At 42.0% G+C, this 21789-nt stretch overlaps 1 protein-coding gene across 1 annotated transcript in view; it reads right to left on the bottom strand.

The window, feature by feature from the left end:
• Positions 1-1270: 1270 nt before the first annotated feature.
• The window catches only part of SMPX (small muscle protein X-linked), a 103703-nt gene continuing 83184 nt past the window's right edge, over positions 1271-21789 (bottom strand). Inside the window, exon 4 of the mRNA XM_082248569.1 lies at positions 1271-1425. Coding sequence (XP_082104695.1) covers positions 1285-1425 — 141 coding nt within the window. The 3' untranslated portion in view covers positions 1271-1284. The remainder of the gene's footprint in view (positions 1426-21789) is intronic.

Here is a 21789-nt window from a genome sequence, read left to right as displayed (position 1 = left end):
TCCAGTCGCAAGATACTCACCAGTCGCAAGATCGCAAGATACTCACCAGTCGCAAGATACTCACCAGTCGCAAGATACTCACCAGTCGCAGATACTCACCAGTCGCAGATACTCACCAGATAATCACCAGTTGCAAATATACTCACCAGTCTCAAGATGCTAACCCTCGCAAGATGCTAACCAGTCGCAAGATGCTCACCAGTCGCTAAGATACTCCCAGACGCTAAGATACTCCCCAGTCTCTAAAATACTCACGGTCGGTCAGTCACAGAGCACCATCGGTCAGTCGCAAAGCACCGTCGGTCAGTCGCAGAGCAGTCTGTCAGTCGCAGAGCAGTCTGTCAGTCGCTGACGGTCGCAAGCAAGGTCAGTCAGTCACAGATCCTTATGTGGTCAGTCAGTCACAGATCCCTATGTGGTCAGTCAGTCACAGATCCCTATGTGGTCAGTCAGTCACAGATCCCTATGTGGTCAGTCAGTCACAGGTCTGTCAGTCAGTCAGTCAGTCACAGGTCCCAAAGCACCGTCACACAGCTGCAGAGATACTCACCAGTCGCCGCTGCTCCTCCTCCCCTGCTTCCAGGAACACTCACTTCCTCAATACTGTGCGGTGTCCGTCCTCCGCCGCAATTGTCCATTAAAATCAGTGCCGAATCGCAAAATAGGCCCTGGTCTTTGACCAGGAAAATCCTCTGGGGCTTAAATGGTCAATAGCAGAAAGTACAAAAAAATATTGTTTTTTATTTTTTCAAAATTGTCACCCTTTTTTGTTTATAGCGCAAAAAATAAAACCCGCAGAGGTGATCAAATACCACCAAAAGAAAGCTCTATTTGGGGGAAAAAGGCATCAATTTTATTAGGGTACAGCGTCACCTCACTGCGCAATTGTCAGTTAAAATAACACAGTGCCATATCGCAAAAAAAATGGCTTGGTCATTAAGGGGGTAAAACCTTCCAGTCCATAAGTGGCAACATGCAGTTTTACCTCCCTCCACTCTGTGCACCTGGTCCTCCAAAGCAGCTTCTCTTTGGAGCTTCATCAGTCGCAGGAGGAGTCCCACTACAAGAGTAGAGTTTAACTTTAAGTTGGCTCCAAAATCTCTTGTATTTTTATGAAATGTAGATATCCAAAGTTTCTAATCTCTCACTGTAAGTAAAATTTGTCATCCTTTTTATTATTTAGTTGCTTGCCTCTGAACCCCCTCCAAACCTCAAATGTCCTTTTTATACTCCATAAATACATGAATTTTAAATATACTATTAATCTCACCTTTGCATTGAACACTACTGCTCCTCTGCTCTTGGTACAAATTTAAGTTCACTTCTAACGTTCTGAATTTCTGATAGATTGACTGCAGGTCCGGGAAGTTTCACGGCCCCCGGTAGCTGCTTTTTCTCTTCATGTGGTAAATCTTGTGGATTGCTCTAGACAAAGAAAAATATGTAATAAAGTTAATATTATTATATAAAGGACATTACTTTTGTATTTTGTTAATACAATTCTGAGCAATTAAGCATTTTATTTTGTCCTGACTTTTTAACTAGATGTTAGAAAAAAAAATCAACTTGCAATTATTTATTAGGATATATTTATTTCTGATTCACAAATCAACTCTCAATGGACAGTTTGGGTATAATGAAATGCTGTCTGCTGCAGAAAGAATGCTGAAAGAATATTTACATTTTTTTTTTCTGTTCGTTTTGAATAGAGTACAGAAGGGTTAGACACGTACGTGTCCTAACTGTGGAGACTCCCCCTCCTGCTGTTCAGCAGGGAATGATGCGCCTGAACCAGAAGTGACGATCAGGGCCGACGCAGGCGCATTGATTCCTGGGATCGATGACGTTCATCTCCCAGGAGTCAATTCAAGGAGGAAGTGACATCAGCGGCCATGTCCGCAGAGGGAGGAAGAGGAAGGAGGGTAAGTATATTTTCTTTAAAAAACAAGGTAAGTGAATTAAAAAACAAATTTTAATTATCCAATTGTTTTTCAGGTAATTTAGAGCAAGCGGACGGGGAAAAGTTCATTTTGATGGTGGAACTCCGCTTTAAAGAAGGGACGTAGTGTAGTAATTCCAAGCATTAATTCCATTTATTAGCTCATCTATATGCATACATGCATATAGAGTACATGCATATAGCTTACATGCTATATCTGGTTGTAAGCATATAGAGGAGTAATAAATGATTTAATGCTTGAAATGACCACACTATGGCCCTCCTTTAACTATTTTACAAGGTTTCTGCCTTACTAATTTGTAGATGACATTGAAGGGGGAACAGAAAGTGGTAATTGGATTGAACTGAATGCGTATATACTGTATAGAGCCCTTTAGTGCCGGTTCACACTTATGCGCTTGCGCTTGCAATGCGAATTTGCAGTGCGAGTTTACCTTATGTTTTTCAATAGTACCAGCGCGATTGTAATGAAAATTTGATTGCATTGATTATGTTAATTAAGCTCAGGAGGGGTGGAGCTGAGGGGAAAATCAAACAAAAAATAAGAATTCGCACAAAAGAATTCGCACATATCTGAACTGATAATGCGAGTCCAGACCGATTTACATTGATGTCTATGGAGACTAAATTCGCAACGCAACGCTGTAAACTCGCACAAGACCCTTTTTATCATCGCATCACATTTGCATCTGGATCGCAACGCATAGATGTGAACGACCGTCACGAATTCAATGTATTTTGTAAATGCATGCGATTGGAGACTATTTAGAACGCATCGCATTCGCAGTACAAGCGCATAAGTGTGAACCGGCACTTAGTTTGGTGAACTTGACAGTATGGTAAGGTGCATTGTCTTAAGGGGGTGTTATGGTACACACATGGTGGATACATGCATATCACTTTGGGTGATTTTGCTCGGCATTATAACATATGTTCAAATGTAAGCATATTTTTTTGGAATGTGAATATTGTTTAAAAAGATATCACACTATTATAATGATTTTATAATTTTTTTCAGTTTGGTCATGACTCATGAATGAATGAGTACATTGTTCTGAAGAATTTGGAGAGATTTGTTTTGAGCAAGATTTAAATCTTTTTGGGGTAAGAGTAGATGAACAAGAGGAAAGTGGTTTGCAAAGAGGAGCACTGGGTATGTGGCACATGTTATTCACTTAAATGTGAGCACAGTTTAAAGGATAGGTTCACCTTTTAAAAAAAAAAATAATAATAATAAATGCACATCTTTTTGTAGGTAAAAAAAAAATCTTAATTTATCAGAAGCCTAAAAAGCATTGCACTCATGATCAGATCACAGGTGCAATCTCAGGCTCCTGCAAACTGTCAGTGTAGCTGCCTGCCAGTACCTAGTATGGGCAGGCATTACTGAATGACAGGAAGATCCAATGAACTACCTAGAGCTCTCATCAGCACCCTGTTAGTTCATTGAGAACTACAAACTGTCAGCCACAATGGCTGACGGTAGTTGTAGTTCTCCCATTCACAGAACTCTGTGAATGAATGACCTGTGAGCAGAGCCCAGCATGGCTACATTTTCCACAACGGGGGATCAGGCGGTTGCAGGAGCTGCTAGTTTAGGAACATATTACACCCTAAATATGGGTGTAGCATGTTACTAAGGGGGAAATTATCCTTTAAGTCAGTTTGTGGTATAAGTATTGGAGCGTACTACACTATGTATTACCTTTTGATCAATTTTCACATAATTTTCACATAAAGAAGAGATGAAGCAAATGGAATTAAGACAAGATCTTTGAATTATGTAACTATGTTCCGTGATCACGTGGCTACCTTGATAACCGATCGTTTGTGTCACCTGGGATCACCGTGAGCAGTGTGCTGCTAGTGCACGTCGATCTCACTGCTGCTATCTGTTATCCTTTTATGACATGCCATATCTTTTAATAGTTTATGTAAGTGAATTTAACCTGGGGGGGCTTTGGGTTTTTTTGCTAATAAATGGTTACTGGATCAAGCTATAAGTCCATTTATTTTCATATGGGAACCAATGTAGTAAGGAGAGGCGTGTTGGCGGAGAGGTGTCTTCACAATCCTATGGATGATTAATCAAAGGCTTGGTATATCTTAGCTCTGGTGAGTGTTCATTACCTAAGGGAGAGGTCTTGGTGTGGTGACGGGTCCAGTGGATTTTATTTTGGACTTTTTAAATGTTTATCATCACTGACACCCATAAGGAGTTGCAAAGGACTCTTAAAGGCACAGGAGGTATATTGCTTCTATAAGAGCACCGCTAATACGGACATTGTTTCTTTATGGAAAGTGTAGGCTTGATAAATATATTCCCTTTAGTCTTAAAAGGGTTTTAATTGTGTTAATGTTTTTCTTTCTTATATGGAGCCCCACAGCTTTATGCCAAAATGTTCTAGTATGCACTGCAAGTAGGCAGGAGTAGGCCATCAGGCTGGAATAAGGTAAACCAAGGACAACAGTGCCATCTACTGTATCAAATATGCGCTAGCTGGGTAATGTCAGGCAGCACTAAATTTAATAGGCACTCTTGCTTAAGGCAGAGTGACAACACATGGAAAAACATAAAACTAAAATTAAAAAAAAAAAAACTTTTATAAATGTGTTAATAATGTAAAACAAGATGGGGTGGGAATATGTTAATGTTGGAATCCCCAGGCCAGGTACTTTGTGCTAAATATGAGAGGAGTTGTAGTGAATGTTATCATTAATGAATTGTATCATTAAAGTAGGAGTTCACCCTAAAACTAAAATCTGTAAATGTACTGGTATCCACAATATAAGGCTAAGCTTTCTAGCCTTGTAATGAAGAAATCGCTATATATACCTTTTCTGAAGCTGATCCGGTCTCCAGCGGCAGAAGCTCTGTGAAGGATACAGCCGACAACAGCTGTGGAATTATTGGGGAGTGATGTCAACCATAGAGTTACTATGGGACTTTAGTTGTCGGCTATGCCCTCTGCACCCACCTACACAGAAGCCACCACTGACAGCTCAGCGTAGGCCCGGACTGGAACATTTTCAGAAAAGGTATGTGTAGCGATTTTATCTTTACAGGGCTTGCTAGGTTAGTCTTAGATGGTGGATGCAAGCAGATATACAGAATTCAGTTTTAGGCTGAACTTCTACTTTAATCTCTGCCTCATTTCAGCTCACCTTTTTGGTCACCTCTGCAAAGGGGTAAAAAATAAAACAGCAGGCCTCCTGGATGATAGGCTACGGGTGGGGTGAAAATAAAAACAGCCCTTTGTTACCTTATTACCATAAACTCATAGAAGCAGGACCAAGAGGAGTATTAGAATTAGGGGGAAGAGGAGGTGGAGTTGAAGGTGGAAGAGGGATAGGAGGAGGAGGTCACATCACTAATGCTTGCCACCTATTCCCTTCATGCAGCAACACCTCTACACCTCTTTTAGGGCTTGCCTGTCATTTTTTTTCTTTTTTTTTTATGCTTCTTATTTGAGGATGGGAGGGCAACTAAAATTTTGCTGCTACCTGCCATTCCACCTGGCTATAGGATTATGTCTCCCCCTTGCTGCATTATAGTGGGCAGTCAATGGCTGTAGATTTTCTCCTGCAGCAATAGGGGGGTTTACTGTTAAACATGTGTAGAACTGCCCCCTAGGGGACTGCTGGATCCCTCTTCGTGTCCTCTTCCGTGACGTCTGAGTCACGTCTGTGCGGCATCCCTGAACAGCTTCTGGGCATGCCCAGAAGCTGTTTAGCAGTGAATGCCGCGCCTGCACCGAAAGTAACAAGCAGGGCCGGTGCAGGCGCATTGATTCCTGGGAGCGATGACGTTCAGCTCCCGGGAATCATCGCAAACTGGAAGTGACGGCGCAGGCCGCGGCCGCAGAGGGAGGAAGTGGAAGAAAGGTGAGTATATTTTCTTTTATAATAAGGTAAGTGACCCAAAAAAAAATCGGCACTATCCATTTCTCTTTCAGGTTGCCCTCAGCAAGCGGATGGCCCAAAATCTATTTTTTTGATTTTGAGGCCGGAACTCTGCTTTAAGGGTGTGGAGGAGTACAGGGCTTGTTACTTGCACCAGGCCCATTCATAATACACCTCCAGAGCCATCACAGTAACAATCCTTTTTCCACTAATATGTATATTGCTGGTCTTTAGGCTTGAGTAAATATTTTACAGCTAAAAAAACAGAAGTGAATTAGTTTAAAATGCAAGTTCAAGGGCTATTAAAATTGAATCATTTCTTGTTAGCTGTGTCTCTCAAATGAGCGTTTACTGAGCAGCACTACATTACACAAATATTTTATGCATTATTTAGCTCAATTTTTTTTCTGTCTGATATGTAAATTTTACTTCTCACCAGTCTGTTGTCAAGGCTGTGTTGTATTTGTTTCTTCAAGCTAGCTATATCTTTCCTAAAACTCATTGGACTCAAGTAACTGCTAGATTTTTATGTCTTTTAATATTTATTCTAGCTAGTTTCTTATTTTAATCTAAAAAATGTCATTTACATTTTTGTGTGAGCTAAGAGGCTCTTTGAGGTCTGACATTTGCTGCCCTGTGAACTGCTCTATCCCATGATGATAAAACACACTATCTCAGCTAGTGAGTTAAAAAAACGCCCTGTTAACTTTTTCCTAAATACAGGGTTCTATTATTTGATAGAGGTATTCACACTCTGGAGCTCAAAGACACAGAATGAATCCCCAATAACACTAGATTAATCACTTTATTACTTTGCTTAACAGGGTGACAATCTGCTTCGTTCCACAATGAAATTGCACAGCAGTCTTCTTCTGGACAGAGTATTCTTAGATAGACATGTAGATTTCAGTGGACTTTAGTGTGTGTCCAACCAAAATGCATTTTCTTAGTTTTGGTGGGGAAGGGCTAGATCCCCTTTCAGGTTTTCAGAGATTTACACTCACTTCTTCTCCTGCTGATAATGTTTTGCTAGACAGGAAATTAGGGTAAATCTGCAGCAGCAACACAGATAGAAATAAAAATGCTTTTCTTTAGTGGCATAGTATAATGTTAACAACCCCTAACAGATTTATAATTCTGTCTGTGTCTGTGTTGCAGATCTTCTCTTACTCCTTGGTTGATGAAACGTCCAACAGGACAGGAAGTGAAGAGAAATATCCCTAATGGTGCTTTGGATAGCAAAAAAACCTGACCAGTTTTAATCCTTCCTCACTCTATCCAAAATTGAAAAACAAAAAATATTTGGATTAACATAAACTTTAAGTTAGAGGCAAATAAAAAGAAATCAAAGGAAACAATGTTTAACCCAAATGGGATCCACTGGCAAGATCAATGGGTAATAAAACCATGTTTCTGGGGAGCTCATTATCCTAAAATTCATAAAAAAAGAAAGCCTGCACAACTATGATGAATTAAAAGTGCCTCTTAAAATTAATGCAAAGTCCAGTAGTGATTGATTCTCTTTAAAGTAGCTGTAAAGGAATTTTTCTTTAAAAAAAAATAACCAATATGTCTATACTTACCTGTAGACCCCGGTCCTCCTCTTCTCCGGTCCACCGCCAGTGCTCCTGGCTGCTCCCCTCTTGTTGGTGCCTCCAAATAGGAAGCCTATTCCCATGGGGGCACTCGCAGGGGCCCTCTCCTGAGACCCACTACTGCTTCCATTGACACAGACAGCAGGACTCAGCCCTGCTGCCTGCTTCCTTGTCACTGGAGTTGATTGACAGGAGAGGGAGCCAATGGCTTCCTCTGCTATCAATCTGCCCAGGGAGGAGAGACAAAGCCAGGCTCATGCACAGCGCTGGATTGTCATTGGGCTCAGGTAAGTATAAATATAGTTTCTGTAATTTTTGTTATTTGTTAACTCTTTGAAATATTTTTTTTTTGTTTAAATGTAATGTGAGTATGCTTACAGTAAACAGTATTTTGTGATGGATGGGTATTTGACATGGTTGCAGACTCCTAAAGTAACATACAGAGGCTAAAATCTGTTCATCAAATAGCTTTCTCTTTCTGCAAACTTTTATTGATTTTCTATCCTGCACAATTCAGTGCCCCAATGTTCCCCATACATATAAACTTAACGTTGAATTCCAGCCTTACCTTCAGTCTTGGACAGTTGTACAGGCTCTCCTATTCTGTACTGAAATTGCTTCTCATAGTGTACATTAGAAACTGCATAATGTAAGATAGCTTCTTATTTTTGAGTTACTACTCTGGCTCTACCGACATTCTATGCCTTGCCTAAGGTGCATAGGACCCTTACTGATCACTTCAATTATTTTGGGACGTGGAACACTAACTAAAAGGTCAGTCAATATGTGGATTATTTCACCAAACAACAGATTACTCTACTCTCATATGTTCGCGATACACCCCAATTGCTTCAAATGTTACAAGATCTATATGTTCTATATGTTGAAGATGATATGGCTTCTGTCTCTGGATATGAAATTATAGATAAATATTCTTCTTAGTTGAGTCAATTAACATGCTAAGATGTTTCTGAACTACTGTAATATTAGTAGTAGTAGTAGTTCAGGGGGCTAGAAGCAGGATATTTTCAGTACAGATGACTTGTCAATGTATCTTTGCCACAGTTTGTCATGGTACAGGTACATAGATGACATTCGCTTAACAAAATCTTCCTACCAGGAGGATCATTTTCACTTTGCAATGATGGGGGGACAAAAAGAACCTAACTTTTGTAGACCTAGTTACCTTCCAGAAATCAATATGTGAAGGTCAATGGGTAAATCAGCAGGTGCTTGTTTAATACATTTGGTGAAGTTCTGTGCAGATATATCAAAGTGGGCATTATGGTCCACTTATATAATAATGAGGAACTTATTTCCACACAATTCCACACAATTGCAACACAAAGGGAGTTATTTATTTGCTCTTCTGTGGCTGTGATGGCCATTATGTTGGTTAAAACAAAGTCCCTTTAGGACTAGGATCTCTGATGCCTCTGATATAGCTTATGTTCATCAATATCCTGACATTTTTTTTTTTAATACTGAGGTCATATTGGACAACTATTCTTTTAGGTTCTAGATCTAAATTATATAAGTAGAGGAGGAGGTGATGATCACAATAAGGGTTGTAGGGACTAGAAAGTGAGTGGATCTAAACACTAAAACCCCATGTTCCACCAGGTCAAAATGACTGTTTGTTATCACGCAATACCAATCCCCCTTTTTGTCTTCTGTCTTTCCTTATTGCAAAGTGGAACTTTTTAGATTCAATAAACCCCTTTGTATGATTGGGTGACACTATATAATCTTTTACATACAAGGAGGCAGAAAATCACAGTAAGAAACTATTTAACCTCTTGCAGGCCAGTGTACATTTATAAACATCCTGGACAGCAAGTGGATAAAACAGGATGCAGCTGCAACCATGATCCTGGTGTTGCTTTTTTCAGCCAGTGATTAGATGTCAGGTAAAAGTGAACCAGGCAGCTGTACATCCAAACAATGGATCTGAAGAAGGACATGGCCCGAAACATGTCATCCTCCTTTTTTTGTGGCTACTAACGTTCCCCCCACTGTCAGGCAGCTCACACTGTTGTGTGCTGCGCCCGGTTCAGTGAGGCTGCCTTTTGCATCAGTCCCCACGGGAACGAGGCCAAGCACGGTCCGTTGAATGTATCCCCATGAGTCAGCTGCTGGCGACCTGTGACGTCATTCTCCAGCGCCGCCTCAGCCGCTTGATGGTAGGAGTGGACACCGTGGTGCTGCCGAACATCCTCGCTACTGGATTGTATTGCGGGAGTTGAGGTTCTCTCCCCTCCCCCCCCCCCCTTCCTCTCCTCCTCCTCTCTTCCTGCCCCTGAGTGTTTCCATCTTCAAGGCTCTTCACCTGGACAGGCTTCTTCACCCAATCTCCGGGTCCTCCCTCAAGGTATTGCCTCATTGTTGGAGACTTTCTGCTATCCACAGTGGATTTCATCATTTTAAAGTTTTTCAAGTGATTTTTAGTGATTTTAATAAACTTGACATTATGATCACTCAAGACAAGTGATTTCCAAGTGCCCATTGTCATCGTTTTTGGGAGCGCCAGTATACCCATCTATTTGTTGTATGGTTTGCTTCTCAGTCAGGATCTGGGCTTTGGGTAGGCTGCAACCCTGACATGACTCTTGGCATTTTGGCTACAATCCGTCCACCCCATTTCACTTTGGGACCCCTGAACATCTGTCCTACAGCGCCAGGATTTGTTTGTATGTATGTACATCCAAACAATACCTTTTATACTGCTGGGAAGAGGAAGAACCCCCCTCCCCACAGTCATTTCTGGACCCACAGAGGAGATGGAGAAACATCCATTCCCCTATCTCCTCTGTGATGAATAATCATAGAAGCGACAAGGATTTTGTCCCTTCCAGTCTCAGAGCTATCATTTCTTGGATGTTACAGCCAACAATGCAGCTGATCAACCATAATCTGTGTTTAAACAACAGCTTTGAAGGGCAGGGGAGGCATTAGGAGTTTATTAGACCCTGTTGTCTCTATAAAGAGTACCTGTCACAACATGCAAATGCACGCATAGGTCCAGCAAACAGTTATTGCACCACTTATGTGAGGTATAGCCGTAAACGCCAAAGCAAGAGCACTAAGGTCTCATGCACAGGGGCATTTTCAGGCTGGAAAAAAAAACAGATCTACGGCGTTTGAAGAAGAGTTTTTCAGCTAAAAAATGCTCTTATGCTTAAAAGTGCTGTAAAACACGGCTATCTGGTGTTGGAGTGTTTTTGAGTCTCAAGCTTCTGTGGTAGTACAGTTTTGCTAAAAAACACAAATGCTGCAAAACACTAATGCAAAAATGCTGCAAAACTCAAGTTTTTAATGCGCCATTCTAAAGCTAATGATACTGGCATTTTTATAACGTCCAGTGTGCATAGGCCTAATTCTAGGGGCATATTAAATCTACACTGATAACCTGCAAAGCAGGGCCGGCCCTATAATTGGTCCCGCTAGGTCCATTGGACTCAGGCAGAACTTGGAGAGGGGCAGCAAATTGGCTCCCAAGATTTGTTTTCCAGCAGTTTTGTGTGTCATCAGTTTGCGTTACGGGCGGCATTTCCCCATCTCTTGCTGCCACCCGTAGTGCAACCTGATGAGTATGAGGAGGCTGAGCGTCTCCTCTGGGGAACATCCCTCACGTGCTCGTGGTGTGTACAATGACATCAGACTTCAGCACACTCAGTCTCACGCAGGGCAGGCTGGATCTTCTAGGGTGGTGGCAGACACAGTAGTGATAGAAGGACTGAGGACAGACAGTGGGTGTTTGGTGGACCGGTCCAGTGGTGAGTTATGGAAGAAGATAACAGTATATATAATATTATCAAAATGTTATATTTATGTAAAATAATGGATGTGCAAGGCCTTTTGTTGGGGTTGTTTTTTTTGGGGGGGGGGCAGCATTTTATTATTGGACCCAGGAAGCACAATGTCTTGGGCCCGCCCTGCTGCAAAGGCTTTTAACCACTTAAGCCCCGGAAGATTTTACCCCCATTCCGACCAGGGGGTATTTTGCGATTCGGCACTGCGTGACTTTAACGGAGAATTGCGCGGTCGTGCGACGCTGTACCTAAACGAATTTGGCGTCCTTTTTTTCCCACAAACAGAGCTTTCTTTTGGCGGTATTTGATCACCTGTGCGATTTTTTGATCACGCGCTATAAACAAAAAAAGAGCGTCCATTTTGCAAAAATAGCAATATTTTTCCCTTTTTTTTATATGAAATTCCCCCAAAAAAAATGTAAAAATCAAAATTTTTTAAAATTTTCGGCCAATTTGTTTTATGCTACCTATGTTTGGTAAAAAAAATCGCAAAAAGCGTATTTTGATTGGTTTGCGCAAAAGTTATTGCGTTTACTAACTAAGGGAAAGATTTTTGTCATTTTTGTTGTTTTTTTTTTTAACGCGTAATGGCGGCGATCTGCGATTTTTTTTGCGGTACTGCGACATTGCGGCGGACAGATCGGACCCTTGACTGACATTTTTGACACTTTTGGGGTTACCAGTGACATTTCTACAGTAATCAGTGCTATACATATGCACTGTTACTGTAAAAATACACTGGTAGTGAAGGGGTTAACTTTATTTGAGAGGGAGGGGCTGTGTGTGTCCCTAGGGGCGTGATTCTAACTGTGATTGGCTGGGGCTTCAGCTGTATGCAGAGTGATCAACGGATCTACATAGTAGATCCATGTGATCAGCTCTCATACAGCGAGGAGAATGACAGGCAGCTTGTTTACACAAGCTGCCTGACTTTCTCCCTCTCCCCCGCCGATCGCAGAGTGGCCGGCGGACATCGGGTCCGCCGGTCACACGCGCGGGGGGGTCCGTGACCACTCGGGAGCGGGAGCGCGCCTCCGGGGGCGCGCGCTCGCTCCCTAGACCCTCACAAGCTAGTGACGTAGCCCTACGTCACTTTGCCTGTGAGGGGCTGACCGCCGACGTAGATAGTCGTGCGGCGGTCGGCAAGTGGTTAAAGTGCCACCTATGGACAATTTAAGGTATCATGGTTTGTCACCATTTCACAGACGTGCACAATTTTATTTTATTTTTTTAAATCTGTTTTTATTTTTTATTTTTCGTGAAAATCACAAATCCAGTGCAATTGTTATCTATGCAGGGGTAGGACCTAGTGGTCCACATTAGGAAAATAAAAACAAAAAGAAAACTAATACACTACCAACCAAAATCCCAAGAGGGAGGGGGGGAGATGCTTTTGGAATGCAAGGTTTGATATTTGAGAGCAGATATGGGACCATTTTAACCAATAAATAACATAGACAACAATTTAGCTATACCTCTACACTGTATGATCTGTCACTGTTACAGCAGTAGAGTTATCGTCTTACCAGTATGACTAAATTTTCCGGAATTTACGAGGACACCCCCTATTGGTAGCGTGATACATGGGCGGGTTAGAGTTTACCAAACGCATCCATAAGGGTATCGTGGGAGGCGAGGTCTGCTTCCAGCACACAGTGATCGCCTTTTGGGTGTAGAATAACAGAATAAGTACGCAATTTTAAATCTTGACATGTTCTTCGGTATCTATTTACTTGGTACAACATTATCTTTGATAAGTTATCACAAAATGAATGTTATACTGTGTTTGTGTCCACTAAAATTCATTTGAGAGTATATTTGATTGATAAATGGCTGCGTAAATTTAATGCAACCATTTTATTCTCTAGGGCCCCCACTTTCAGAAATTCTATAATGTTTGGGGTTTTAAGTCATTTTCTAGCAACAAAATGCTGATTTTAACATGCATGTGAAAAATTTCAAAATTGCCCTAGGCAGCTAGGGGTTAATGGATCATAGATTTTAGGGCTTTTAAGTAGTGGATGTGTATGGATTATTTTTTGAGTATAAGAATATTGTTTAGTGTCACTGTGTGTAGGCTACTAAATATACACTAACCCAAGATATTACCAGCAAGCCATGTTCAAACAAACAACAGGACACTTTTATTGCCACCAAAAGAAAGTGATGTTTTGAGGTCACTTTGGAACTCTTCCTCGGGCAACAGTGAGAGCATGAAATGTTCCGCCATAGGTTTCAAAAACGTAGTGAAATTCCTCCCGAAAAGGAATTTATTTATTAAAAACTTTTAAAATATACTTACAAAAGACGAATGTTTCCAAGCAAATAGAGGAAACCAGGGGACGCCGTTCCGCGTCCCACCTGCATTCTAAGACATGACACGCCACTTCCGCTTCCTGGAACGCAGGTGGAATTCTGAATGGTGTTCCCTGGTTTCTTCTATTTGCTCGCAAACATTCGTCTTTTGTAAGTATATTTTAAACATTTTTAATAAATAGTCTGATTTGCTACACTATGAAAAGCCTACCTCTCTTCTCTACTCATAATACATCCTGAGGATCTGGATTAAGAAAACGGGACGTAACCAGAGGTTCATGGAACTTTGCCATGGTCAAATATTTCTGGTGAGCAGCTTGTGCATGGTCGTAGGGGAGTTTGAACACTCTTCTGGTTCATTTTCACTAATATTGGGACTTTTTTGAGCACAGTGTTTCATTTATATATTTTTTTGGTTTGAGTTCATATTAGAGCGCCGCCTTTTCATTCCCTTTTATACCAATAAGCTTTTGCTTTATGACACGCTGCTTTACTAGTTTCTTTATTTGTTTGTTTAATATCTTATAATCAAAATTTCTAAGTGATATGAAAGGTTTAAACATTACTGGATATAGTGTGTGCGCAGGTGTTGACGGGACCAGTCACAATTTTAAATTCCTCCCTAAGGCTGGCCATATATGTTTAATTTTCTTGTACAATTTTCTTTTAGATTTACCTTAAAATTTGAAATGCAAGGGCCTGCTTAATTGGATACAGTTGAAAGTTTTTTCGTTTTTGCCTATTATATTGTTTTTGGTAAATCTAAAGGAAAATTGTACAAGGTAATTGAACATGTATGGTCAGCCTCAGGGTCGATTCACACCTATGCATGTTACTTTTGAGTTTTTTTGTAGTGCTTTTTGCTGTGTTTTCCACTGTTTTTTTTTTTTACCGCGATTTGCTATTGCATTTTTTTTGCTTTTTTTGGGTGGGGGGGATTTGTTGATGGGAACAGATTTAAAAATGCTTATACCTTTCCTTTGTCCTTCATTTGTCCCTTCCCTCCCCCCTTCCCTTCTTCCCTTCCCTTTTTCCCCCCCATGTTTTCCTCCCTTTTCCCTTTAATAATATTGATCCAGGGATGGAGATGTGAAACCAGTGGTTTTATCATTGTAATATAATTATGTATTATCCCAAATTGGCACCATATATACGAATTACATATGCATTGGGTATTGTATATTGATTTTGTATGTTTAATACTGGTTCTCATTGTTTTACTTTTTTCACCCATGTCATTGGGTTGTGTGTCTCCCGTGTGGTCCCTTTTGGGAACTGCGATGCGCCCCGTCCGCGTCCGTCCTTCTCTCCCCCCCTCCGGCCAGATGCCGTGGTGGGGGCGGGATCTTCGGCCGTGGCCGCGACGCATCGGCGTCACATCTCTCCGTGCAGGGCATTACGTCACACGCTTGTTGGCGTCCCTGCACGTGACTCCATCAGCGTTCATTTGAGGGAGACCGTCTTGGGCAACACCGGCTTGCCCGATGGACTCCCTCCGTACTGAACTGCTTTGTGACGCTGAGAGCTGCCTCCCGCCCGGTCCCAGCGTAGGCACATTTTTTAGCATTTTCACCCTTGGGACTCTCCTTCCCTAACAATTGTGATTCTCACTCTACTTTTCATTTTTTAGCACTGTTTTCTTTGATGTTTTAGGGATGTCACTGGTCTTTATAGTTCAAACACTTTTCATGCATGTCTCACCCTTTTTCTCTCTCTGCTTTGGTATGTCCATACAGTCACATACTTCTACCTCAACACTTTGGCATTCTGACTTGGATTCTTCTTTTTTCATATGGTTTGGGCTCATCTTTCTTTACCATTCTATGCTTATGAATTTTATGTATGGATCACTGGCTTGATTTATGCATATATGCATATTTATATCTCTTTGTACAGTGTCATGCTATTACCAAATCGAGCCCTTCAATACCTCTTCCTGATTTCTTTACCACACCATAGATCTTGCGCCTTGGCTGTGTTTGTGGAGGCCGCTTTCTCAGTTCCCATTGGGGACTCAATTCCGGGCGATTCCATGACCTGACTGACATTCCATACTCATGTGTAAGCTTCAGTTTCTTGCGCTAATTTTACAAAACATTCCTCTATTTAATGTAATATCACATTTATATGTGTATATATTTTTAGATGCCATTACCATGCCTGCTCCTGAGGAAGTGAAAAATGTAATTCATGAAACGCGTCGAGCCTATGAGGCAAACAATATACCCACAAGTTTCACCTGGCATACATGAATGTCTTGTAGTACCTCCTTGAATGTTTATTTATGTTGTTACAGTTTTTTACCAAACCTTATATATACATACCCCTTTTACCCTCATTGTACTGTATTTATATATCATTGTCAACTGCCATTTATACAATATTAAAAACACATGATGTTAATTGATTCTATACTTGTTTTGTGCTCACCAGCCCAGGTATATGCAATATCATATATAACACCATGTGCCCAGTGGCCACATCTCATACAAAGTCCCAAACATTTTTTGAGCACTATGTGCTCTACATGTAAAAGTAGACATAGGGATGGAGACCCAAGGCAGGAGTCTCATTTAAAGTCCCACCAATCCTCTTATACCTTTCCTTTGTCCTTCATTTGTCCCTTCCCTCCCCCCTTCCCTTCTTCCCTTCCCTTTTTCCCCCCCATGTTTTCCTCCCTTTTCCCTTTAATAATAAGATTTAAAAATGCAAATCGCTGCAAAATCACAATAACAATGCACTACATGATTTTCCGCTGCTTCTCCACTGAAGTTTATTGCACAAAAAAAGCACAGTTTTGCGTTTAAAAAAAGTCCCTGACCCTTTCCAAAAATGCAGAGGCACAAAAATGCATTGATGTGAACATGTTCCATAGAAACCCATGTAAAAAGAAAATGTCCTGCATTTCTGCAAAAAGCATTAAAAAATGCATTGGTGTGAATGGAGCATTCGTTTTAGTTCACACTACATTTGTTCCAGTGCTTTTTTTCCTGCATCCAAAATGCATAGAAAAAAAGGTTTCATGGTTTTCTATAGCATAGTTTACACCAGTGCTTGCAGTTCCAGGGCGTTCCAGTTCCAAGAAAAAAAAAAAAGGAGAACATGCTGCATTTTTCCTGCACAGAAGTGTACTGTAGCTGCAGACTTTTTTCCTGTATCCAAAATGCATAGAAAATAGGTTTCATGGTTTTCTATGCCATAGTTTACACCAGTGCTTGTGGTTCCAGGGTGTTCCAGTTCCAGAAAAAAATAAGCAGAACATGCTGCATTTTTCCTGCACAGAACTGTACTGGAATGCGATAAAATGCATAAAAAACGCACTGGACCCCAGTACATTAAAAAAAAAAAAAACAGGAAAAAAAGAATAAAAGCATCTGGAATGCATCCAGAAACGCATCAAAAATGCACTGTAATGCATTAAAAACCTGCATGCAGAAACTCACCTGGAATGGATCTGGAGGACGTTTTGTGGTGTGAACTTGCCCTTAGAGAATGTGCCCAGCCTTTGCGGATAGTGTTCTTGTACATCAGTTTACACATCATTTAATGCGAATGATGTACTTACTTTACAGAGTGTTGCTGAATTGTGTTGACACCGTATGAATAAACAAGATAAGTAAAGTTGTCTTAGAATTGTGTCTCTGTTCTTGCTAAATATCACCTCCTTTCAAGACATGCACCGAGTGTTTGTTAAGTTACAGTGCATTCCCAGCTGAAGATAAATTTGACAACCTTAAAGATATATTTGACAGAGTTATATTCCATCTAAAGGGTTTGTGCTCCTAGAGGGTATAACTGACAGCAAGTAAGATGTAGCTGTCAGATGCGTACTGAAGTTGTCCTAGAAGTACATCAGAGAACATTTAAAAACTGCATCTTTATGATCTTAAGAGGGGATACATATGTTCTTTATAAAGAAGATTGAATTTAAGAAATATTAAAGAGCAACTCCTGAAAGTCAGTCGGTTAGAAAGAGTTCCAGCCTGTAAAAAAAAAAAAAAAAAAAAAATGTCAGCAGCTACAAATACTGTAGCTGCGGACTTTGAATATATGGACATTTACCAGTTCAGAGATCTTGCAGTGTCGACACCCATCCATCCATCGGCTCTGGGTGCAGGCACCGGCATCTTCACTAAGGGAAACAGGAAGTAAAACCTTGCAGCTTCACAGCCTGTTTCCTACTACGCATGCGCAAGTTGTGCTGCGCTTTATAAATGGTCCCACTGCCTTCTGGGACCTGTGTGTCTCCCAGAAGGCAGTGGGGGGGGGGGGGTCTTCTCAGATATAAAAAAACAGCCTGTGCTCAGCTGAAATTAATTAGTGAGGGCTTGCTAACAGGTAAAACATAGTCCTAGAACTAGAGGCTTTATCCCACTCAAAGCTCTACAGGGCATCAGGGCTCCAGGACCCAGTCCAGAACTCTGAGAAAAAAGATATTAGTTTCCTCTGTAGCAGACACAAACCCTGTGGCCCTTCCCCATGTGTAGGTGGCCCTTCCCCATGTGTAGGTAAGAACCCTTGGTGACACATATGCACTCTCCACAATCCTGCTAGCCAGTGCACCACACTACATTATCACTGACTACATATTTTTCTTATGTGATTTAGTGTTGTGCAATGCATACTTACCAAATTTTGGCAAGCCCCACTTTTTGGTCAGTTTCCCATGACGGTTGTAGCCTGAGCTGTGCCCTTAGATCGGGGCCAAGACAAGGGGTGGGCAGAAGAGATGGCTGCCCTGGGCGCAATTTGTATTGTAGGGGTGGAGGCGCCGCAAGTTCCTTCTGCTATAAGGCTAAAAGGAGTAGTGACCGCGGCATCACTACTTCTGTCAGGCCAGCGCTGGATCCAGCAAGAAGAGGAGAAGAGAGTTGGGAGGGGGTGTGTGGGGGGGTGCAATTTGGTATCTTTGCCCTGGGCACTGGATGATCTTGTCCCAGCATTGCCTTAGATCACAGCATAAAGCTCGCTGTGCACAGTCTGTGTGTGCATGTGGCTCCCAGAGCACAACAGCTTGCCAAGAGTTAAACCCCTCTCCTACCATCATAGGCTGGGAGGGAGAACATCATGGGTGTCCGCAGAACTTTTTTCAGGAGGGGGCAACATTTTAAGGTCAACCATGCTCCACGCCCTTTTCAGCAATGTCACGAAGGGGAGGGGCTTAGTCATTATTCTTATTTTGAGTATTTATTTTTAAAGAGCAAACAGCGGCATTTATTTTTAAGCATTTGTTAACCTAAAAAATAAAAAAAATTATCTTGTTCCCTTAAAGCATGTTATACAACACAGTGCTTTGCTGTAAAATTTGGCCCCTTCTATCACCTAAAATACCTGGCTGATCCTGCCTTGCTATGTCCTCCCCTCTGTAAACTGACCACGGTATACCATGGCGGCTGAGTCCTGACACTGTGGTCAGTTTAAGTGCCTCCATCATCTGCAGCCCTCCTGTCCTCCTCTGTCCTCTCTCCCCCCTCCCTCCCTGTATGTCTTCTCCTGTTTAAGTGCCAACCCCTCCCCTCCTGCTGCTGTAGTTTTAAAGTTTCCTATCCTGTCTACTCTCTGTTTAATAATCCTGTGTGCTCTTGTGTCTGTGTTTTATAAAAATAATCCATTCTTTACAAGTTTACAGGGCGCCAATCCCCGCTCACGTAACCTGCTGCCTCTTTCCTCCTCTCCCCCTCCCCTCCTCCTCCCCTCCCGACTGACATCAGTGTGGAATCCTCGGCCCCGCCTGCTGCAGGCAGCTGTCAGATGGGGAGAGGAGAGAGCCGACGGGTCACGTGAGCCCTCTGGAACTGGTAAAGAAAGGCTTTTTTTTTTTAAACACATATACAGACACACAGGCACACAGGATTATTAAACAGACCAGACAGGATAGTATAAAGTTGCTTAACAATCACTTGAAAGGGGAAAGTTGAGATTTCAGGGGGGGGGGGCATTTGCCCCCCCCCTTGCCCCTACCTGCGGATGCCCATGGAGAACATGGCTGTGAGTTTGAGGTGTGATCTTTCAATTGCCCTCAGCACTTCCAGCCACACATGCCGGAGCAGGAGAGCAGTGAGGCAATAGATGGGCACTGTGTGTGTAATGAACTGGGAAAGAGTCCAAGAGAATGAACAGTGGTATCCACCACACTATGCATGTAGCATAGTATTGGGAATGTTTTATAGCAGAAAGTAAAAAAAATATTGTTCTTTTTTTTTAATTGTTAGGGCTCTTTCACACGGGCGATCCGATCAGATCCGCCTGTCAGTTTTTTAGGCGGATCTGATCGGATCCTCCATGCAGCTCTATGGGGCAGCGGGTGTCAGCGGAGACACCTCCGCTGACACCCGCTGCCATCCGCATCCGATCCTGTGCTTGAAATCTGGACGGATGGAAACCCTATTTTTCCATCCGTTCAGTAATCGGAGCGGATCGGATCTGATTAGAGCGGACAAGCGGTCCGCTCTCATCCGATCCCCCATAGAGGGCAGCGGGAGCTGAGACACCTCCCTCTCCGCTCTGCAAGCGGAGACGGAGCTGTCACCCGCCGGTTCAGCGGGGATCGCGGATCGATCCCCGCTGAGCAACACGCCTACGGATCCGCCTACGGACCGTGTGAAAGAGCCCTTAGTCTTGTTTTACATGGTTAGTCAGGCTGAAAAAAGACCATCCAGTTCAACCGGTTTTGTTTATAGCGCAAAAAATAAAAACCACAGAGGTGATCAAATACCACCAAAAGAAAGCTCTATTTGTGGGGGGGAAAAAATACATCAATTGTATTTGGGTACAGCATCGCACGACCGCGCAACTGTCAGTTAAAGCACCGCAGTATTGTATCTCAAAAAATGGCCTGGTCATTAAGTGGGTAAAACCTTCCGGAGCTCAAGTGGTTGAAGTGATTGTAAAGTCTTATTTTTTTTCCTAAAAATATAACAAACATGTTATATTACTTCCTCTCTGCAGTTGGTTTTGCACAGAGCAGCCAAGATCCTCCTCTTTTCGGGTCTCTCTTCTGTGATCCTGGCCCCTCCTTCCTGTTGAGTGCCCCCTACAGCAAGCAGCTTGCTATGGGGGCACCTGAACTGAGTCACAGCTCCCTGTGTCCATTCAGACACAGAGCCCGAACCTGGACCTATTCCCTCTCTCTCCTCAGTGGCTAGCTGACTTTGATTGACAGCAGGGGTAGCCAATGGAGGCGCTGCTGTGTCTCAGTCAACCAGGAGGTAGAATCTCGGACGGCTGAGACACTTGTGGGCTTTGCTTGACAGAAAGGAACCACAGATAAGTATTAGGGGGGCTGAAGGCGGGTCCTGCACACTGAAGGCTTTTTATATTAATGCATAGAATGCAATAAGATAAAAAAAAAAAAAAAAACGTTCTGACTTTTCAACCCCTTTAAATCAACCCCAATGAGTAGAGTCAAGTTTAAAGCCCCTCCCACTGTTGACCCACAATGCGTCACAATGTGGCAGGAGCGTTGTGCAATTATTATTTCGTGGGTACGCAAGACTGAACCCCCCCAGGAAAAAATATTATCTACTGCCCTGATACAGTTGAAGATGTGAGTGATGCTTGGATGCCAAATTAGTGAACACAAGGTTTTTTAAAGTCATAAACGTGCAACATTGACAGCAGAAATCTTCAAGCACACAGGGCTATTTATGATGCACCAACAAACATATTCTGAAATGTTACATGTCACAATCTGAGCCAACCATTTCTATAAAACCTTATTTAGATCTACCAAAAATAGGTAGCAGCTCTACCCAAATATATACAGTATACCTAAGAAATAGAACCAATATATTTGTGTTCATTCCTACTACATAACAGTTGGCAAATCTAATGGTTATTGTAGACTCAGACTGTATCTTGCATGGCCACCTTTCCAAAAAATCTAAATCTCATTGTCTTTGATGCTGAAAAAACAAGATCTGCCATTTGTTTTTAATCCATTTGTGTTTCTGTTTGCAGCATGGGGTAAATTACAAACTTTTGGACGTTTATGCCCATATTAGAGCTTTTTTTTTTTTTAATTACATAAAGTTGCATCAGCAATGTGTGAACCATACCGATTTTACACCCCACCCCTAATTAAAGTAAAGTACCCTCTCCACCTAGAATGGCTTTCTGGATGCACAGCACAAAAACTGGCACATCCCCACGGACAGAACAGAGCTCTGTATTGTTTACATTCACAGAGCTCTGTTATGTCATC

Source organism: Pelophylax lessonae (genome assembly GCF_965119305.1).
Source record: "Pelophylax lessonae genome assembly, chromosome: 2".
In the NCBI taxonomy this organism is placed as follows: Eukaryota; Metazoa; Chordata; class Amphibia; order Anura; family Ranidae; genus Pelophylax; species Pelophylax lessonae.
Note: the sequence above shows the minus strand (reverse complement) of the source record. Positions and strands in the feature narration are given on the sequence as shown.